The following is a 15,701-nucleotide window of genomic DNA, read 5'->3' on the forward strand; positions in this document are numbered from 1 at the left end:
ATTGTGAAAACAGTTATATGGCAGTGGTCTGATTCATGGGGTTGCAGATGCCTGCAAGACCATGGAATTTGTTTTACTAAGTTCATACTAGATTTTACACTTAACATAAGCACCAATTCCTGATTACTTTAGATGGGAAATTAGAATGGTCATGCATCTGTACATTTGCAATGTGCAAAAAGTAAAGAAGAACAGTACCTTAATCCTGTTTCTCTTTTTCTTCTTTCTTCCACCCCATGCTTTCCATTCCCTATTACTCATGCTTTTTTTTAAATATTTTGATTTTTTTTATTCATCCGTGCCCTTTTATATTCCCATGGGAAACTGTTTGGTGCTCTGTCTGCTTGTGGACACGGCACACAGCTCACCCTTTCTTTCTCCAATCAGGATGGCGGCCTAGTGGAAGAGCCCACTACTTCACCATTTTTGCCTTCACCAAGCCTGAAGCTCCCCCTTTCAAACAGTGCACTCCCTAATCAGACCCTGGGCGGGATTGCCTCAGGGCTGGGCATGCAAAACTTGAATTCTTCTAGACAGGTAAGGCTGTTTGGAGAGGTCACAATTTGAATTTCAGCTCTCTTGAACTCACTACTAGAGGAATTTCTCGTCCCTTTTTCAGTTTAAACCACCATTTCCAAATATGAATAAATTTTATTCATATGAAATGACATTGTAAACATTTCACTTTAATAGCCACAGTTTAGCTCTAGTTGCTGTAACCTGAAATTTGTGTTCATCCACTGAGAGGAGAATGCAGTGCTACAGATTTATAATACTGGACATTGTATTTTGAAATACAAGGAACTTAAAATATATAGGGTATATTTGACTAAACCATAAATGACTGATGTCATGTTTCTGTATTTTTAAGGCATTGCTGATTGCCAGAATATTTGTTTAAAAAAGAAACTTTCTTCTAATTAGCCTTCACTGGCTTGATTATTCATCGATGATGCAGCCTTGTGATGGGGGTGGGGTTATATCAAGTTTTTCTACCATAATTGTTGAGATCAGACTTAGCTTTTGCATGTGGGAGGAAAGATCTCTTTAGTGAGCGTGTCTAGCAGGCTAAATAGCGGGAATCATGTCTCGTCTGCCTGGTTGGAAGAGGATTTGAGGGACTGAAAATAAGAGGGGAAAGGAAAGTAAGTGGAGTGAACATTTATAACAATGAATGCTTGTGAGGTCATAAATTATGGCTGATCACGAAAAGAGAGAAGAATACAGAAAAATGCTGTAGCATTCTGTTGTGGCATTGCTTGAGCATGGGGAGTACACTTAACCACTTTTCTTTTTTTCTGACAGCAGTAGCTCTCCAGCACATCTTTAGGAACAGTGACTGCACTAATAGCACATACGTTACCAGCAGCTTTGTAAAACAGAAGTGTATTGGGACTGTATGGAAACTACTTAGATAAATCAAGCATGCATGGTGATAGGATTTTAATGATTTCATTCTTTGCCTCTTCACATGGACACAGAAATGTGTTTGGCAGATGATTTTATTATTCGTTCCTTGGATGACATCCTAGAGTCATACACACTTATTTTGGAAAATATTCAACCTTCTGGTGCCACTCAAACAACTGTACAAAACTTTAGCAGGCTTGGAATGTCAGTTTTGTATATATAACTATTACTTACGTGCCAAAGTCTAAACCAGATCTTCAGTAAAACTTTCCACAAAATAGATATAAGCCTGTATGTGATCATTTCATTGTCTATGCTTATCATGATCTTTGAGAATAAAAGGCAGCACAAGCATGTCACTGTCGTGGAGTCTGTAGAATGTTGCATCCAAATGAGATCATCTTTCTTGTCATATTGTAGATACCGAGTGGCAATCTGGGTATGTTTGGCAATAGCGGAGCAGCACAAGCCAGGACCATGCAACAGCCGCAGCAACCGCCAGTGCAACCTCTTAACTCATCCCAGCCTAGTCTTCGTGCTCAAGTGCCTCAGTTTCTATCCCCTCAGGTTAGACTGAATTGCACAGCACAGAAAACTGTCAACTCTTTGTTTCATAGCGACTGTGTACTGCGTAAGAACATTTTCAATATGAAAAAAACTCTAAATAATGAAGTAACCATGACGAGATGATTTGGACCAGCACTGATAACAGAAAAGCCATTAAAAAACTCTTTATTTTCTTTGTTTCTGCATCCATCAGAAAAACAGATTTGGTTGTGGTTATTGTTGTGTATATAGTTACCCTCTTGTAAAGGTTTATATTTGATATAGCGCTCCTAAAACTGGTGACAACTCATCTAATTGCAAATTTATTTTGTTGATGATTTGTGGCTCTTACTGGCTATTTACATAGCGGGCAGTTTTAACAGCAAACATACCGTGCTTAAATCTGATATGCTGTATTCTGTTTCCCAGGTTCAAGCACAGCTTTTGCAGTTTGCAGCAAAAAACATTGGTCTCAACCCTGCACTATTAACCTCGCCAATTAATCCTCAGCATATGACGATGTTGAACCAGCTCTATCAGCTGCAGCTGGTGAGTTAAAAGGCACAGCAAACAAGATGTAAATCAGACTTGAAGACATTTCTTCAGATTTGCACATCACATTTAAAATAAGAGAAGTGCCAGCTTAATTTTAAAAATGAAAAGGACAATGCTACTGGGTTGTTGTTTTTTTAAAGATAGTTATTCCTTTGATAGTTACATATTCTTCAAGAAATAAAATCATGTTTTGTTTTTCCTAATGCTCCTTAATTGTTACAGTGACTAATTTTCTGTATTGTCATTTAATACTCAGGACACTTGTCCTTTTCACGCTAGTAGCTGTAATTAGCAAGTCAGTTGTCTCCATTTTTTATGTGTGTAGTGTAGAGCATGCTCTCAAATAGCACTAGTAATATGTGGCTTGGTGATGTCTTATTTACAAATATTGTTTGGGGGCTATAGATTTTTCTGTAGCCATGGAGTTTTATTTGTTAGTTGTGAGGAGAAAAACTGCTGATTTATTTTTAAAAATTACTTATATTAACACTTTACTTTTATTGAAAGTGAAATCCTCCCTGGTTAGAGTCTTTGCTACTACTGTTAGTCTCTGATTGCCTTTCTCAATTATAAGAGGAAAATTAGATTCACTCTTTTTAATAACTGAGCAGTATAGTGCTTGAAAAAACAGCTCTGAAAATCAAAACTTCATGACTAAATTCTTATACTTACACTGATTATTATCTTATTCCTCAACTAGTCCCACTGAAATCAATGAAACAACTTTTGGAATAAAGTACTACTTGATGAAAGGCTGTGAGAACCTGGTCTTGTATGCAGTTACAGCCCATGTCTTAAATACGATACTCCTGTTAATATACCCAAGAATGACATAAGACTTTTTTTTTGCAACTGCATCATGTTGACTCATTTTGAAGTTGTGATCCACTATAACCCCCCAGACCCTTTTCTGCAGAATTACTGACAGGCCAGTTATTTCCCCATTTTGTAGTTGTGCCTTAGGAAGGAAAAATCAAAGTGTAGTACTTTGTACTTGTCTTTATTGAAATTAGTCTCTAATTTGTCATGGTCATTTTGAATTCTAATCCTATTCTTCAAAATGCTTGCAATCCCTCTCATCTTGGTGACATCCTCAAATTTAATAAGCAGACTCTTCATTAATGAGAATATTGAATAGTACTAGACCGAGGACAGAGCCCTGCAGGATCCCACTAGATACATCTTCCGAATTTGACAACAAACCATTGATAACTGCTCTTTGAGTATGGTCTTTCAGTGAGTTTTGCGCCCATCTTATAGTAATTTCATTTAGACCACATTTCCCTTATGAGACTGTCATGTGGGACTATGTCAAAAGCCTTACTAAAATCTAAGTATCATGGTTACAGCTCCCACCCCCATCCACTAGGCTAGTAACTCTATCAAAGAAGGAAATTACGTTGATTTGGCATGATTTGTTCTTGACAAATCCGTGTTGAGTATTACTTATCTCTCTGTTATCATCTAGCTGCTTACAAATTGATTATTTAATCATTTGTTCCAGTATCTTTCCAGGTATCGAAGTTAGGTCTATAGTTCCCCAGTTGACTTTGTTCCCCTTTTTAAAGATAGGTCCTAATTTTGCCATTCTCCAGTCATAGAATCATAGAAGATCAGGGTTGGAAGAGACCTCAGGAGGTTATCTAGTCCAACCCCCTGCTCAAAGCAGGACCAACACCAACTAAATCATCCCAGCCAGGGCTTTGTCAAGCCGGATCTTAAAAACCTCTAAGGATGGAGATTCCACCACCTTTCTAGGTAACCCATTCCAGTGCTTCACCACCCTCGTAGTGAAATAGTGTTTCCTAATATCCAACCCAGACCTCCCCCACTGCAACTTGAGACCATTGTTCCTTGTTCTGTCATCTGCCACCACTGAGAACAGCCGAGCTCCATCCTCTTTGGAACCCCCATTCAGGTAGTTGAAGGCTGCTATCAAATCCCCCCTCACTCTTCTCTTCTGCAGACTAAATAAGCCCAGTTCCCTCAGCCTCTCCTCTGTGCCCCAGCCCCCTGATCATTTCCGTTGCCCTCCGCTGGACTCTCTCCAATATGTCCACATCCTTTCTGTAGTGGGGGGCCCAAAACTGGATGCAGTACTCCAGATGTGGCCTCACCAATGCTGAATAGAGGGGAATAATCACTTCCCTCGATCTCAAGTATCAGAGGGGTAGCCGTGTTAGCCTGAGGCAATGCTCGATCTGTTGGCAATGCTCCTACTGATGCAGCCCAATATGCTGTTAGCCTTCTTGGCAACAAGGGCACACTGCTGACTCATATCCAGCTTCTCATCCACTGTAATCCCCAGGTCCTTTTCTGCAGAACTGCTGCTTAGTCATGTGGGACCTCACCCGTCCTCCATTAGTTCTCATAGATGATCTACCACATCTATCTCACAGTTCCGATATTGTTTCGCTGGGTCCTTAAGTAACTTTGGATCAATTTCATCAGGCCCTGCCTACTTGAGTGCATCTAACTTATCTACATAGTTTTTATCCTATTCTTTCCATATTTTGGCTTGTGTTCTTTCCCCTTGCTAATATTAATTGCATTAAGAATCTTGTAATAATTTACCTTTTTAATTAAGACTTGAACAAAATAGGCATTAAACACCTCACCCCTTCTTGTCGTCAGCCATTACTAGCTCTCCTTCCCCGCTAAGTACAGGACCAACACCTTATATTTTGTAACTTACAAACACACCTCAAACAAGTATGTTAGTTTTTTTTAATGTATGACTTTTGAACTTTCTTGTTTCCTACTTGCAGGCGTACCAACGTTTACAAATCCAGCAGCAGATGTTACAGGCTCAGCGTAATGTTTCCGGACCTATGAGACAACAGGAGCAGCAAGTAAGTTTAACCTGCCAACTTGATTTCAACATTAGATTCTGGTTTCAGCTGCCTATAAAGATTCTAATTCATTACTCCAAATCAGTTAGAGAAGCATTAAGTAAACCAAACTATATTGCATGGATTTATATTGAAAGAGAAGAATACCAATGGTACTGAATGCAGTTCTTCTTTCCTCACTTTTGAAAGACTGCTGTTGAACTCTTAATTCAGTTAATTCTTTGTTTCAAAGGGCTGGATGTTGTGTTGATTCAGTTTAGAAAGTGGGGCAACATGGCTTGTGTACCTTTGTACTATCTAGCTTTTGTTGATTTTTTTTTTTTTAATGTCTTTTGTTGCCAGGTTGCACGTACAATCAATAACATGCAGCAGCAGATCCAGCAGCACCAGCGCCAGCTGGCCCAGGCCCTGCTTATGAAGCAGCAGCCTCCCCCTCCACATCTATCTTTGCACCCCTCTGCAGGCAAATCAGCCATGGATAGCTTTTCACCCCATCCCCAGGCTCCCGGCCTACCTGACCTGCAGACCAAAGAGCAACAGTCTTCACCGAACACCTTTGCTCCTTACCCTCTTGGTAAGTGTTCTTTCCTTTAAGCTACCACTTACAAAAGAGAGGGGATGGTGTTTATATGTTTAATTATTTCAGCTTCTGAGAACCTGTCCTTTGCTCTAGGTCAATGGTTTTCAACCTTTTTTCATTTGTGGAAGTCTAAAAAATTTTGAATGGAGGTGTGGACCGCTTTGGAAATCTTAAACATTATCTGCAGACATCCCCCCCCCCCCCCACACACACACACAGAGTCCATGGACCACAGGTTGAAAACCACTGCTCTAGGTGCATTACAGTACTAAAAATATAAAATACAAGAGAAAATCTACAAAGAGCATGTTAATGAAATACATGTTGAGTTGCTATACTAAATTACAATTGTTTATCCCCATCACTGTAGTAGCCCTACACCTAGTCATCATCATAGCCTACCTCAACTCACTCCCCCAAAAGCCTGAGAGAAATTATGAATTTAGCAGCGTACTTAGAAAGCTAATTCTTGATTCTGGAGCACTGAAGGGGGGAAAAAAGTTCCAAAGTCAAGGATCTCTTACAGAAAATGCCCTACCAGCACTTCTATCGCCCTCCTCTTTAAACTGGATTACAGTGCATTAGATGTCAATGTGTTTATTTTTGTCAGCCAAATGTAGTGTGATTGTGAACTAGTTCCAGTCTAAATGGATTATATGGTTTTTACTAAAACCCAAGAGGATATTAAGGATGGTTTTGTGTGCAAGGCAATTGACTGGGATTCAGGAGATCTGTATTTGATTTCTGTTTATGCCAGACTTCCTGTGTGACATAGGGCAAATAGGGTAATTTATCTGTGCCTTTGTCTAATCTTTGTAAAGTGGGGTTGATAATACATACTTATCTTACAGGTTAGCTGAAAGGGTATATTAATGTATGCTAGATACTAGAATGATGAGCACCACAAGGTCAAAAAGGTGCTTATAAATATATGAAGGGCCTAAACCTGAAAGGTGCTCAGCACCCTCTGACCTGTTAACTTTCAGAATCATTTCTTGAAAATCCAGAGATCCCTATCTTGGAAAGATAAAAAAGTTCTTCCCTAGAATACTGTCTGTGTATTGATTATAAAAATGTATCGTTTAGTCTTTATTATAATTTTTAAGTGCATTAAACGTGACCCTAAGTAGAAGAGCACCAACTTAACGAATAACAAATCAGTATTATGCAATTGGTGGCTGAGGTGTTAATCATTTTTAAAAACATTGGTAGCCCAAAAAATGAATTCCCAACAAGGGTTTGTTAGAAAGTTGTCAGGAATGATCTGTCTCAGTGATGGAACATTGCAAATTCCTTGCTTGTTTTAATTTTGAATTCTAATGCAAAATGCCTTTTCTGAGACAACTAGGAAGAATTAAAGTGGGAATGCCGATGGCATTAAAATACATCCCTACGGTGGGTTCTTTTTCTCATTGTCAAATGGTTTAATTTTATCTGAAGTTAGTAGGAGTTTTAGCAGAAACTATATGGTGATATTTTTTAGAAGAGTAGAATTTATTGAGCAGCAGGCTGAGACCAGCTTGTGGTAAATTGACATACAGTATATACAGAACTATTTCTATCTGAAACCTAAAGTTCAATAACTCATTTTTGTGGATAATTAAGCACCAAGAATTAATGTTGGGGATTGGGAGAGTATAAATGTTAGGAATATGTAACAACCTATCTGCTTCCCCTTAGCTGGACTGAATCCGAACATGAATGTAAACAGCATGGACATTACTGGTGGTTTGTCAGTGAAGGATACTTCTCAGTCTCAGTCTCGCCTTCCTCAGTGGACACACCCCAACTCAATGGATAATCTATCTAGTGCTGCTTCTTCACTTGACCAGAATTCTAGCAAGCACGGTATGTCACATCTATGTTTATCAATTAGTACTCTTAGGACATGATGGTCAGATTGGCAAAGCAACCCAATTTCCAGGCATTCTCTGTTATAAGAGCTGGTACAAAATACCTTTTCAGATTATAAACTGTTAAGTAATACTGTTAAAGAGCTTCTTCCGGTATAGGCTGTGTCATTATGGTTGCAATACATGGAACCTTCCATCAAAGCTTTGTTTAAAAATGTTTTTGGTTTGGTGAATGTAGTTCAGAAAAATGAGTGAATAATAGCACCAACTAGAACCAGCCTTAATGTGGTAGGCATTGTGCAAACATCCCTCCCAGAAATGCCAGTGTACCTCAGTACAGAGCTGCATCACTTTGTCCTAACTGTAATGCATTTTAACTTCCTTCCCCAACTCCACCTCCAAAATCTTGAGTCCTAAATTCCCAGCTCTGCTCAGAGTTGTGCTCTATTAAGATTACTGTGTTCTGCTTCTTTGTCATTAGCAGCACAAATCATTTCACTTCAATGATAGCTGTTAACCTGCAAATATTTCTGCTTCCCACATTAACTTGTTGTCGTGTAATTCCTATTCAGAATCACCGTATCCATTTGTGCTTGTTTTTGACAGAGATCTTCTCTGAATTGCTGTTAGCTAACTTACAGTTTGATGTGCTACTGATGTTTTCATCAGATTGAGTTCCTGGGAATGCTAAGAAAGACTATCTTGAGCTATGTTAAATCTTGCGTGATTGTTTGTTTTCTTACTGTATGTATATTTTAATTATATTACTTAATTTTAAAATTCAGAAAGTTTTAAGGACAAGAAAAATTACCAAATGTAATAGAGATGAAAGGAGCAGCCAAAGAATGAGTCCTGCCCCCTAAACAAATTATTTTTTTCCCTTCTGTCATTTCAGGTGCTATTCCTGGAGGTCTAAGTATTGGTCCTCCAGGAAAGTCCTCCATTGATGACTCTTATGGACGGTACGATCTGATCCAAAACAGCGATTCACCAGCCAGTCCACCTGTAGCTGTTCCTCACAGCTGGTCACGTGCCAAAACTGATAGTGATAAAATCTCCAATGGTTCCAGTATTAACTGGCCACCAGGTAACAAAACACAAAAACATTACCTTAAAAATACTGATGTCACTGAATCTTAGTGCGTTTTATTTACTGAATCAGTGTCTTTCCTTGTGTGGGAGCTTAGAGCGAAAGATCATTTCATAGACTCTTGCTTCTGCTCTTTTAAAATAGAATTTCATCCTGGAGTGCCGTGGAAAGGACTGCAGAATATTGACCCTGAGAATGACCCAGATGTCACTCCTGGAAGTGTTCCGACTGGGCCTACCATTAATACCACCATACAAGATGTTAATCGCTATCTTCTCAAGAGTGGAGGTAGAGCAAAAGTCACATAAACACTTTGCACCTCTGTATTCACTTTGTTTCCCTTCCTTCCAAACATTTTAACTAACTGTCGTATTCCTAAAAAACAACAAGGAGTCTGGTGGCACCTTAAAGACTAACAGATTTATTTGGGCATAAACTTTCGTGGGTAAAAAATCCACTTCTTCAGATACATGGAGTGAAAATTACAGATACAAGCATAAATATACTGGCACATGAAGAGAAGGGAGTTACCTTACAAAAGGTACCATCATGTGCCAGTATATTTTTGCTTGTATCTGTAATTTTCACTCCGTGCACCTGAAAAAGTGTGTGTTTGTTTTTTTTTTTTTTTACCCACAAAAACTTATGCCCAAATAAATCTGTTTATCTTTAAGGTGCCATCGGACTCCTTGTTGTTTTTGTAGATACAGACTAACACGGCTACCCCCTGATACTTGTCTTATTCCTGTGTTGTGTATATAGTATATTTTTGTTCAGTAGAGAATTGTCTGTACTACCTATGTGCAGATGAAAGATGGATCTGATAGTGTTCATGCTTTGTTGCTACTGCTGAATTTCCACCATAAGTCTGGAAATTTTTGGCCCACTAAGTCAGAATTTGGACGTTCCTGGTTTCTTATTGGAAATTTACCACTTTTCATACTGGTGAAAACTCTCAGGCTTAAATATAAATCTGCATGTTTTCCAGGAGGTTACTTAGCTTTAGTTTTTAAATATAGTGTTTGGTTTTGCTCTCCACACAGTCCAGCCTTTTCTCCTACTTGATACAGCAGTGAAGTCATAATATCAAAATCAGGACATCACAATTCTTTCCATGGCAATAAACTGACATCATGAAAACATGATTTGTGACTTCTCTACAGGATCAAGCAGAAAGAGAAGATGTATTTGTACATCCCTAAAATCAGCCAAGAGAGAATTGGAAAAAACTTCTTGTATATAAATAGTCTCTTCACCTTCCTCCATCCCCGTCCCCATAAGTTTTACACCCGAATGAAGAGGGATCCTCCCTAAAATATTGAGTCATTGGACTTTAGTACATCTCAACAGGGGTCCATAGCTTTGGAAAATAGACCAAACTAAAGGTAGCTTAGTTGTTTTGTGGTCATGCTGTGACCTAATATGTAAATTGTCTGAAGAAAGCAGTCTAGTAGAACACTATAATGTACAGAGCAGAATTATAACCAAGCTGTCAGTAGGACCTGTAAGGACTTTAAAATGTAGATTGAGCTATCATAGTCACTTGTGGGTGTTTGCCTAGATTGTGAATCATAATTATCATTGAAGCAAGTTTCCTATTCTGAGCAGTGGAACTTGAAGCTGTCAGGTAAGAGGCTGTGGAACTTAAAGGGAGTGAGAGATGACCGGGGGGGTAGGGGATGGGTAATTGCATTACGTAATGTTGAATTATGTCATTATCAGATGGAAAGCTGTCAGAAAGTAGTCTTTGTTCAAGCTAAAACTTCAGTTATTTGTGTGCATGAGTAATACTGAATTAACTCTTTAATGACTTAAGGTGTTTTTAAGGGAGGGGAATTTAAAAATTTTTTAATTATTTTTACACTGCTAATCAGGTAGGCTTAAAGAAGTTATTTAGCTATGGTTGAGATTCTGATGCATCCAGTATTTTATTTGTGTTGTGCCAACATTAGACATTGGTGTGACACTGAAGATGAGGTTGTCTACTTTGTACATTTATATATAATAATTAATGGTTCTGCATCATGCCAGTCTCATATCTGTGTAATTAGAAAATGTATTCTAACCCTTTACATAAATAGTGTATGAATAAATAATGATACTATTTCTTCGAGTGCTGGTCCCTATGTGTATTCAACACATGGGTACACATACATGTCATGCACCCAAGTCCAGACATTCTTCAGAGCAGTGTCCACTGACTCACACATGCACAGTGATTTCCCTTGTGCGCCTGACTGAGAGTATAAGGAGCAATGCAGATCAATGCCTTTCTAGTTCCTTCTTACTGTCTCATGGCCTGAGTTGGAATCATGTCCTCCTTCAGTGTATAATCTGTAAAGTAATCTTGTTGTAAATAGTTTTTATATCTAGTTTATTAGTTTTAGTTAGCATATGTTTATGTAGGATAAGTTCCCCACCACCCCAGCCCCCATTCGGGGAACAATCCTTTCCGGTGCTGGGACTATGCCCAGAATCCCAAGATTCAAGAGTTGCGTCTCCTGCCCTCATTCCTTCTCCATTAGTGACAAGCATCAGTGGTGCCGGTACCACCTGGGTGAAGTACGTATATCAGCAAAGTGCAATATCTGCTCATCTTTTCCATCCAGAACTAGAGAGGCATGAAAGTTCTGTCTTAGGAAGTTTCTGATGGAGGAGGATGAGGCCCCATGCACTCTCTCTCTCTCTCTCTCTCTCTCTCTCCCCCTTCCCCCCCACTTCCCGTGGTACATCGGCCTCAATTAGCAGCACCCTTCCAAGCCCGAGCTTTGGAGCAAAGCCTTTACCACTGAAGACCAAAGACGACTACTACAGGGTTCCCCATGAGAGTAAGGGACACTTTCATGGGCGCAAGGATAGATCCCCTCAGAGGACTGTTCATAAGAAACCCATTTCCTCCCTGAGCTGATCTAGGTCGGGCAAGACATCACAAATGGAACCCACGGAACTGGCTCTGACAAAGACTCCCAGATTGGAGGGCAAGGCACGAAAAAAAGAGGGTCCCAGCAGTGACAGTGGGACCAAAGCAGAAAGACAGATACACACCAGTCCCTTCTACGAGTGGGGTCTGGGCCCCTCATTGGTACCACCTCGTTTACCCAAAGACTGACCAGTGGCAACAGATGAGCCACGTCCTTCAGATGTCCCAGCTGGAACTCCCCGAACTCCGGGCCATACAGAGACCTTCATAATCCCAGAGGATATATTACTCCCTTACCTGCAGTCTCCACTCCTCTTGGACCCTGCACCCCTGAGGAATGTCCTTACTCTGGAGGAGGAATCATTCTCAATGTCTCAGGAGTAGTTACATCCCCCAGACAAGAGTGCCTGCTATCAGTGATTCCACCAATGCTGATGGAATCGTCATCAGAATTAGAAGAGCCAGAGGAGATGGAGGCATCAGTATCTCCGAGAAGGCACAGGAGTCCCGACAGGCACTCGATAGGTTATACCTATCACCCAGATGGGGAGGGATAGCTCAGTGGTTGATAACATCACTCCTTTCTTGTCTTCTCCACCAGATGACCACCAGCAATACCAGGAGCTAATGCAAAGGGTCGCTAAAAATCCACATATCCCTTTGGAAGAGGTCCAGGACCTTCAATGCTGACTCTTGGACATTTTACAACCACAAGAACCGGCCAGAGTAGCCCTTCCAATCAACGAAGCCCTATGAGGGATGATGTCCCTAACCTCTGTTTGCCAGAAGCTGAGAATGGGCAATGGGATGGATCACTTAATGATTACCTGTTCTGTTCATTCCCTCTGAAGCACCTGGCATTGGCCACTGTCGGAAGACAGGATACTAGACTAGATGGACCTTTGGTCTGACCCAGTATGGCCGTTCTTATGTCCTTATATTAGATCCAGCCAAAGCAGTTTGGTACACACGTGCATCTTGTGCCCCTATGCCAAAAACGGCCGAAAGATGCTACTTTGTTCCTGCCAAGGGAGCTGACTTTCTATTTTTCCATCCTCCCCCTAAATTACTGGTGGTATGGGCGGCCAGAGAAAGACTGAGGTCGTACTACCAGACATCCACATTGGTAGAGAAGGGCGCAAAGAGACTGGACCTCCTAGGTAGGAAGGTCTTCTCCTCTGCAGGTCTGCAATTTAATTCAGCTAATTACAAAGCCTTATTAACAAAACACAATTTCAAAACCTACGTCAGACTTATGGGCTCCCAGTGGGAGACCGAACCCAATTCCAAGCTTTCCTGTTTAAAGGAAAACTAGTGACAAAGTTGACTCTCAAGCTGCAGTAGATGCCGGAGATACTGCATCCAGAAATTTGGCCACACAGGGCTGGTCATGCAAAGGGACTCCAATTGTCGGGCTTTCCTAGAGAGGTCAAAAACACTATCCTTAGACTTCCCTTTCGACAGGTCCCACCTGTTTAAATAAAAGTCCATTCTGCGATCCCTGGGGTTTTACACTTCAGCCCCCAGAAGAAGAAACCAGAGACAGCCCTTCAGGCCACAACCACCCCCTGCAGATGCTCCATATTATCAGAGTCCACCTGAGCCTCTGTCAGCTCCTACTTCCATAGCCTCTGCTTATTCCCAACCTCAGGCCAAAGGCCATTTTTTACATGCAGGTTGAGACTTGCTCACCACTGTTCATGCCACTTACGCCTTCCCCTGTCAAGTTTGGAGGTCATCTTATCCTCTTCACCCACACCTGGAACAAGATCACCATGGACATTTGGGTCCTGGAGATTATACATCAGGGATACTCTATAGAGTTTCTTTCCTTCTCCCCTTACAGTCCACCTCCCCAATCCCCCTGCAGGGACCACTCTCATCAGAATCCCTTTTAAACCAGGGAGCAGTAGAATGTGTCCCACCTCAATACCATGGAAGAGGGTTCTTACTCCCCATATTTTCTAATCCCCCAAAAAGACAGAGGATGGAGACCCATCATGGACCTTTGACGACTCAATCTCTTTATTCTGAAACTGAAATTCAAGATGATTATGCTGGCATTGATAATCCGTTCCCTTCAGGAGGGAACGTGGTTCACAGCTCTTGACATGAAGGATATATATTTCCACATTGATATTCATGCATCTCACAGAAAATTCCTATGCTTCATAATCACCCAAGATCACTACCAGTTTTGTGTCCTCCCTTTTGGGCTTGCTGCAGCACCCAGGGTATTCACAAAAGCGTTTGCTGTAGTAGCAGCCCAGATGCGACGCCAGGGCTCTACATTGTGTTTCCATACCTAGACGACTGACTCCTGGTGGGCCAATTTCATCAGGAAATCATATCAGCCCTGGAATTTATTCAGCACCTTTTTGCTACCTTAGGGGTTTGCATAAATAAAGAAAAGTCCATTTTATGACCTACGAGGACAATAAACTTTATAGGATCCCAGCTGGACTGAGTTTCTGCAAAAGCATTTCTCTCGCAGGCAGGTTCCACACAAAGAGCAACTTGATCTCTGACATTACATGCAGACCATGAACTACTGTGCAAAACTGCCTTTCTCTGTTAGGCCACATGGTCACATGCACCTAGGTGACACCATTCACTAGACTCCGCTTGCGGGGACTACAAGCATGGCTTCATTCAACCTGCCGACCAAGCAGAGATCACATCGACTCCAGATGCCAGTGCTTTTACTGACATGATGTAGCATTATTTCTAAAATGCCTAGAATAGTGCCCTAAAGAAATTAAATGAAAAAGATGGGAGAGGGTAAGTGATGTCCAGCAGCAACACAGTGGTGTAGTTCTGAATTATCCAGAGGGGTGGTTTCTTAGATCTCCTCAGCTTCTAGTTTTATCGCCAGTGTTTCAACAAAAAGAGCAAGAGCTAGCTCCAGAATGCCCCTTCATTTACCTATGCACAAGTATTGGATGATGATAACTTGTGGTGTATGTGTTTAAGTTCAACTTTATATCTAAATGGCTTGTCCCTCCTGGCCAATGAAAGGGTTCTGTTGTGGATGATCTCCATACAGATGGACCTTTTACCATAGTTAATTCATTGCAATTGGTCCTACGCAAAGGTCTGATGTTACTGGGAGGTAATGTTTGTTCCAATCTTTGTTTTACAGAAGTTTTACAAAGAAACATAATCAAGTAAGTTCTAGTAATTTAGCTACACTTTAATACTTACAATAAGTTGTGCTAAATGAATTCTTCAATATAATGAGCCACTTAGGGAGGGGTTTTACCAGAGAATCCCTATCCATAGCTGTCTCTAGCACAGTTTCCAACAGAAATTGCAACAAACACTCTCCTTAGCACTGCTGTAAATCTGGAATAATTGCATGGGTTTCAACCATTATTCTGAATTTGGAGTTATATAAATGAGAACAGAATGTGGGCCATCTTGTTTCATTTTTAGTTTTGATCTTACTGCTACAAGATTTTGAACAATATAGTTTGACCTCCTTCATATAAACCTGAGGTTCATCGATTTCTACTAAATTTAGAATGTCAATGAATCATTTATGCATTGGAAAAGTAAGAATACAAAAACCGATGCTATGAAAAGTGCTTCAGTTGTGGGTTACTATGAAACAGTCTTTGAGTTAGGGTGTAATAAAATATTGTTCGTGTGCATCATCCAAATTGGAGTATTACAAGGTTTAAAGTAGTTAGCCTGCAAGGTAGTGGTGGTGGCTGGTTATTTTTGAAATCTACTTGTGTCTGCAGTGTAGCCCCTGGAATCACCATTAAAGTTGCCCTCCTCAATCTGAAATGGCACCCCTCTCTGGGCTACCAGCTTCCTTGCACCTTCCTTCACTCTGAGCACTGCCTGCTAGTCACCCATGTGTGGAATACACATAGGGACCAGCACTCTA

At 40.6% G+C, this 15,701-nt stretch overlaps 1 protein-coding gene across 6 annotated transcripts in view; it reads left to right on the forward strand.

The window, feature by feature from the left end:
• The window catches only part of TNRC6C (trinucleotide repeat containing adaptor 6C), a 611,446-nt gene that overhangs the window by 581,716 nt on the left and 14,029 nt on the right, over positions 1 to 15,701 (forward strand). For all 6 annotated transcript variants that reach the window (XM_034789728.1, XM_034789729.1, XM_034789732.1 and 3 more), the window contains 8 exons: positions 388 to 537; positions 1,831 to 1,977; positions 2,386 to 2,505; positions 5,280 to 5,363; positions 5,706 to 5,937; positions 7,624 to 7,791; positions 8,692 to 8,883; positions 9,031 to 9,174. In XM_034789728.1, coding sequence (XP_034645619.1) covers positions 388 to 537; positions 1,831 to 1,977; positions 2,386 to 2,505; positions 5,280 to 5,363; positions 5,706 to 5,937; positions 7,624 to 7,791; positions 8,692 to 8,883; positions 9,031 to 9,174 — 1,237 coding nt within the window. The remainder of the gene's footprint in view (positions 1 to 387; positions 538 to 1,830; positions 1,978 to 2,385; positions 2,506 to 5,279; positions 5,364 to 5,705; positions 5,938 to 7,623; positions 7,792 to 8,691; positions 8,884 to 9,030; positions 9,175 to 15,701) is intronic.

The sequence above is a fragment of the Trachemys scripta genome, chromosome 14 (assembly GCF_013100865.1).
Source record: "Trachemys scripta elegans isolate TJP31775 chromosome 14, CAS_Tse_1.0, whole genome shotgun sequence".
Taxonomy (NCBI): domain Eukaryota; kingdom Metazoa; phylum Chordata; order Testudines; family Emydidae; genus Trachemys; species Trachemys scripta.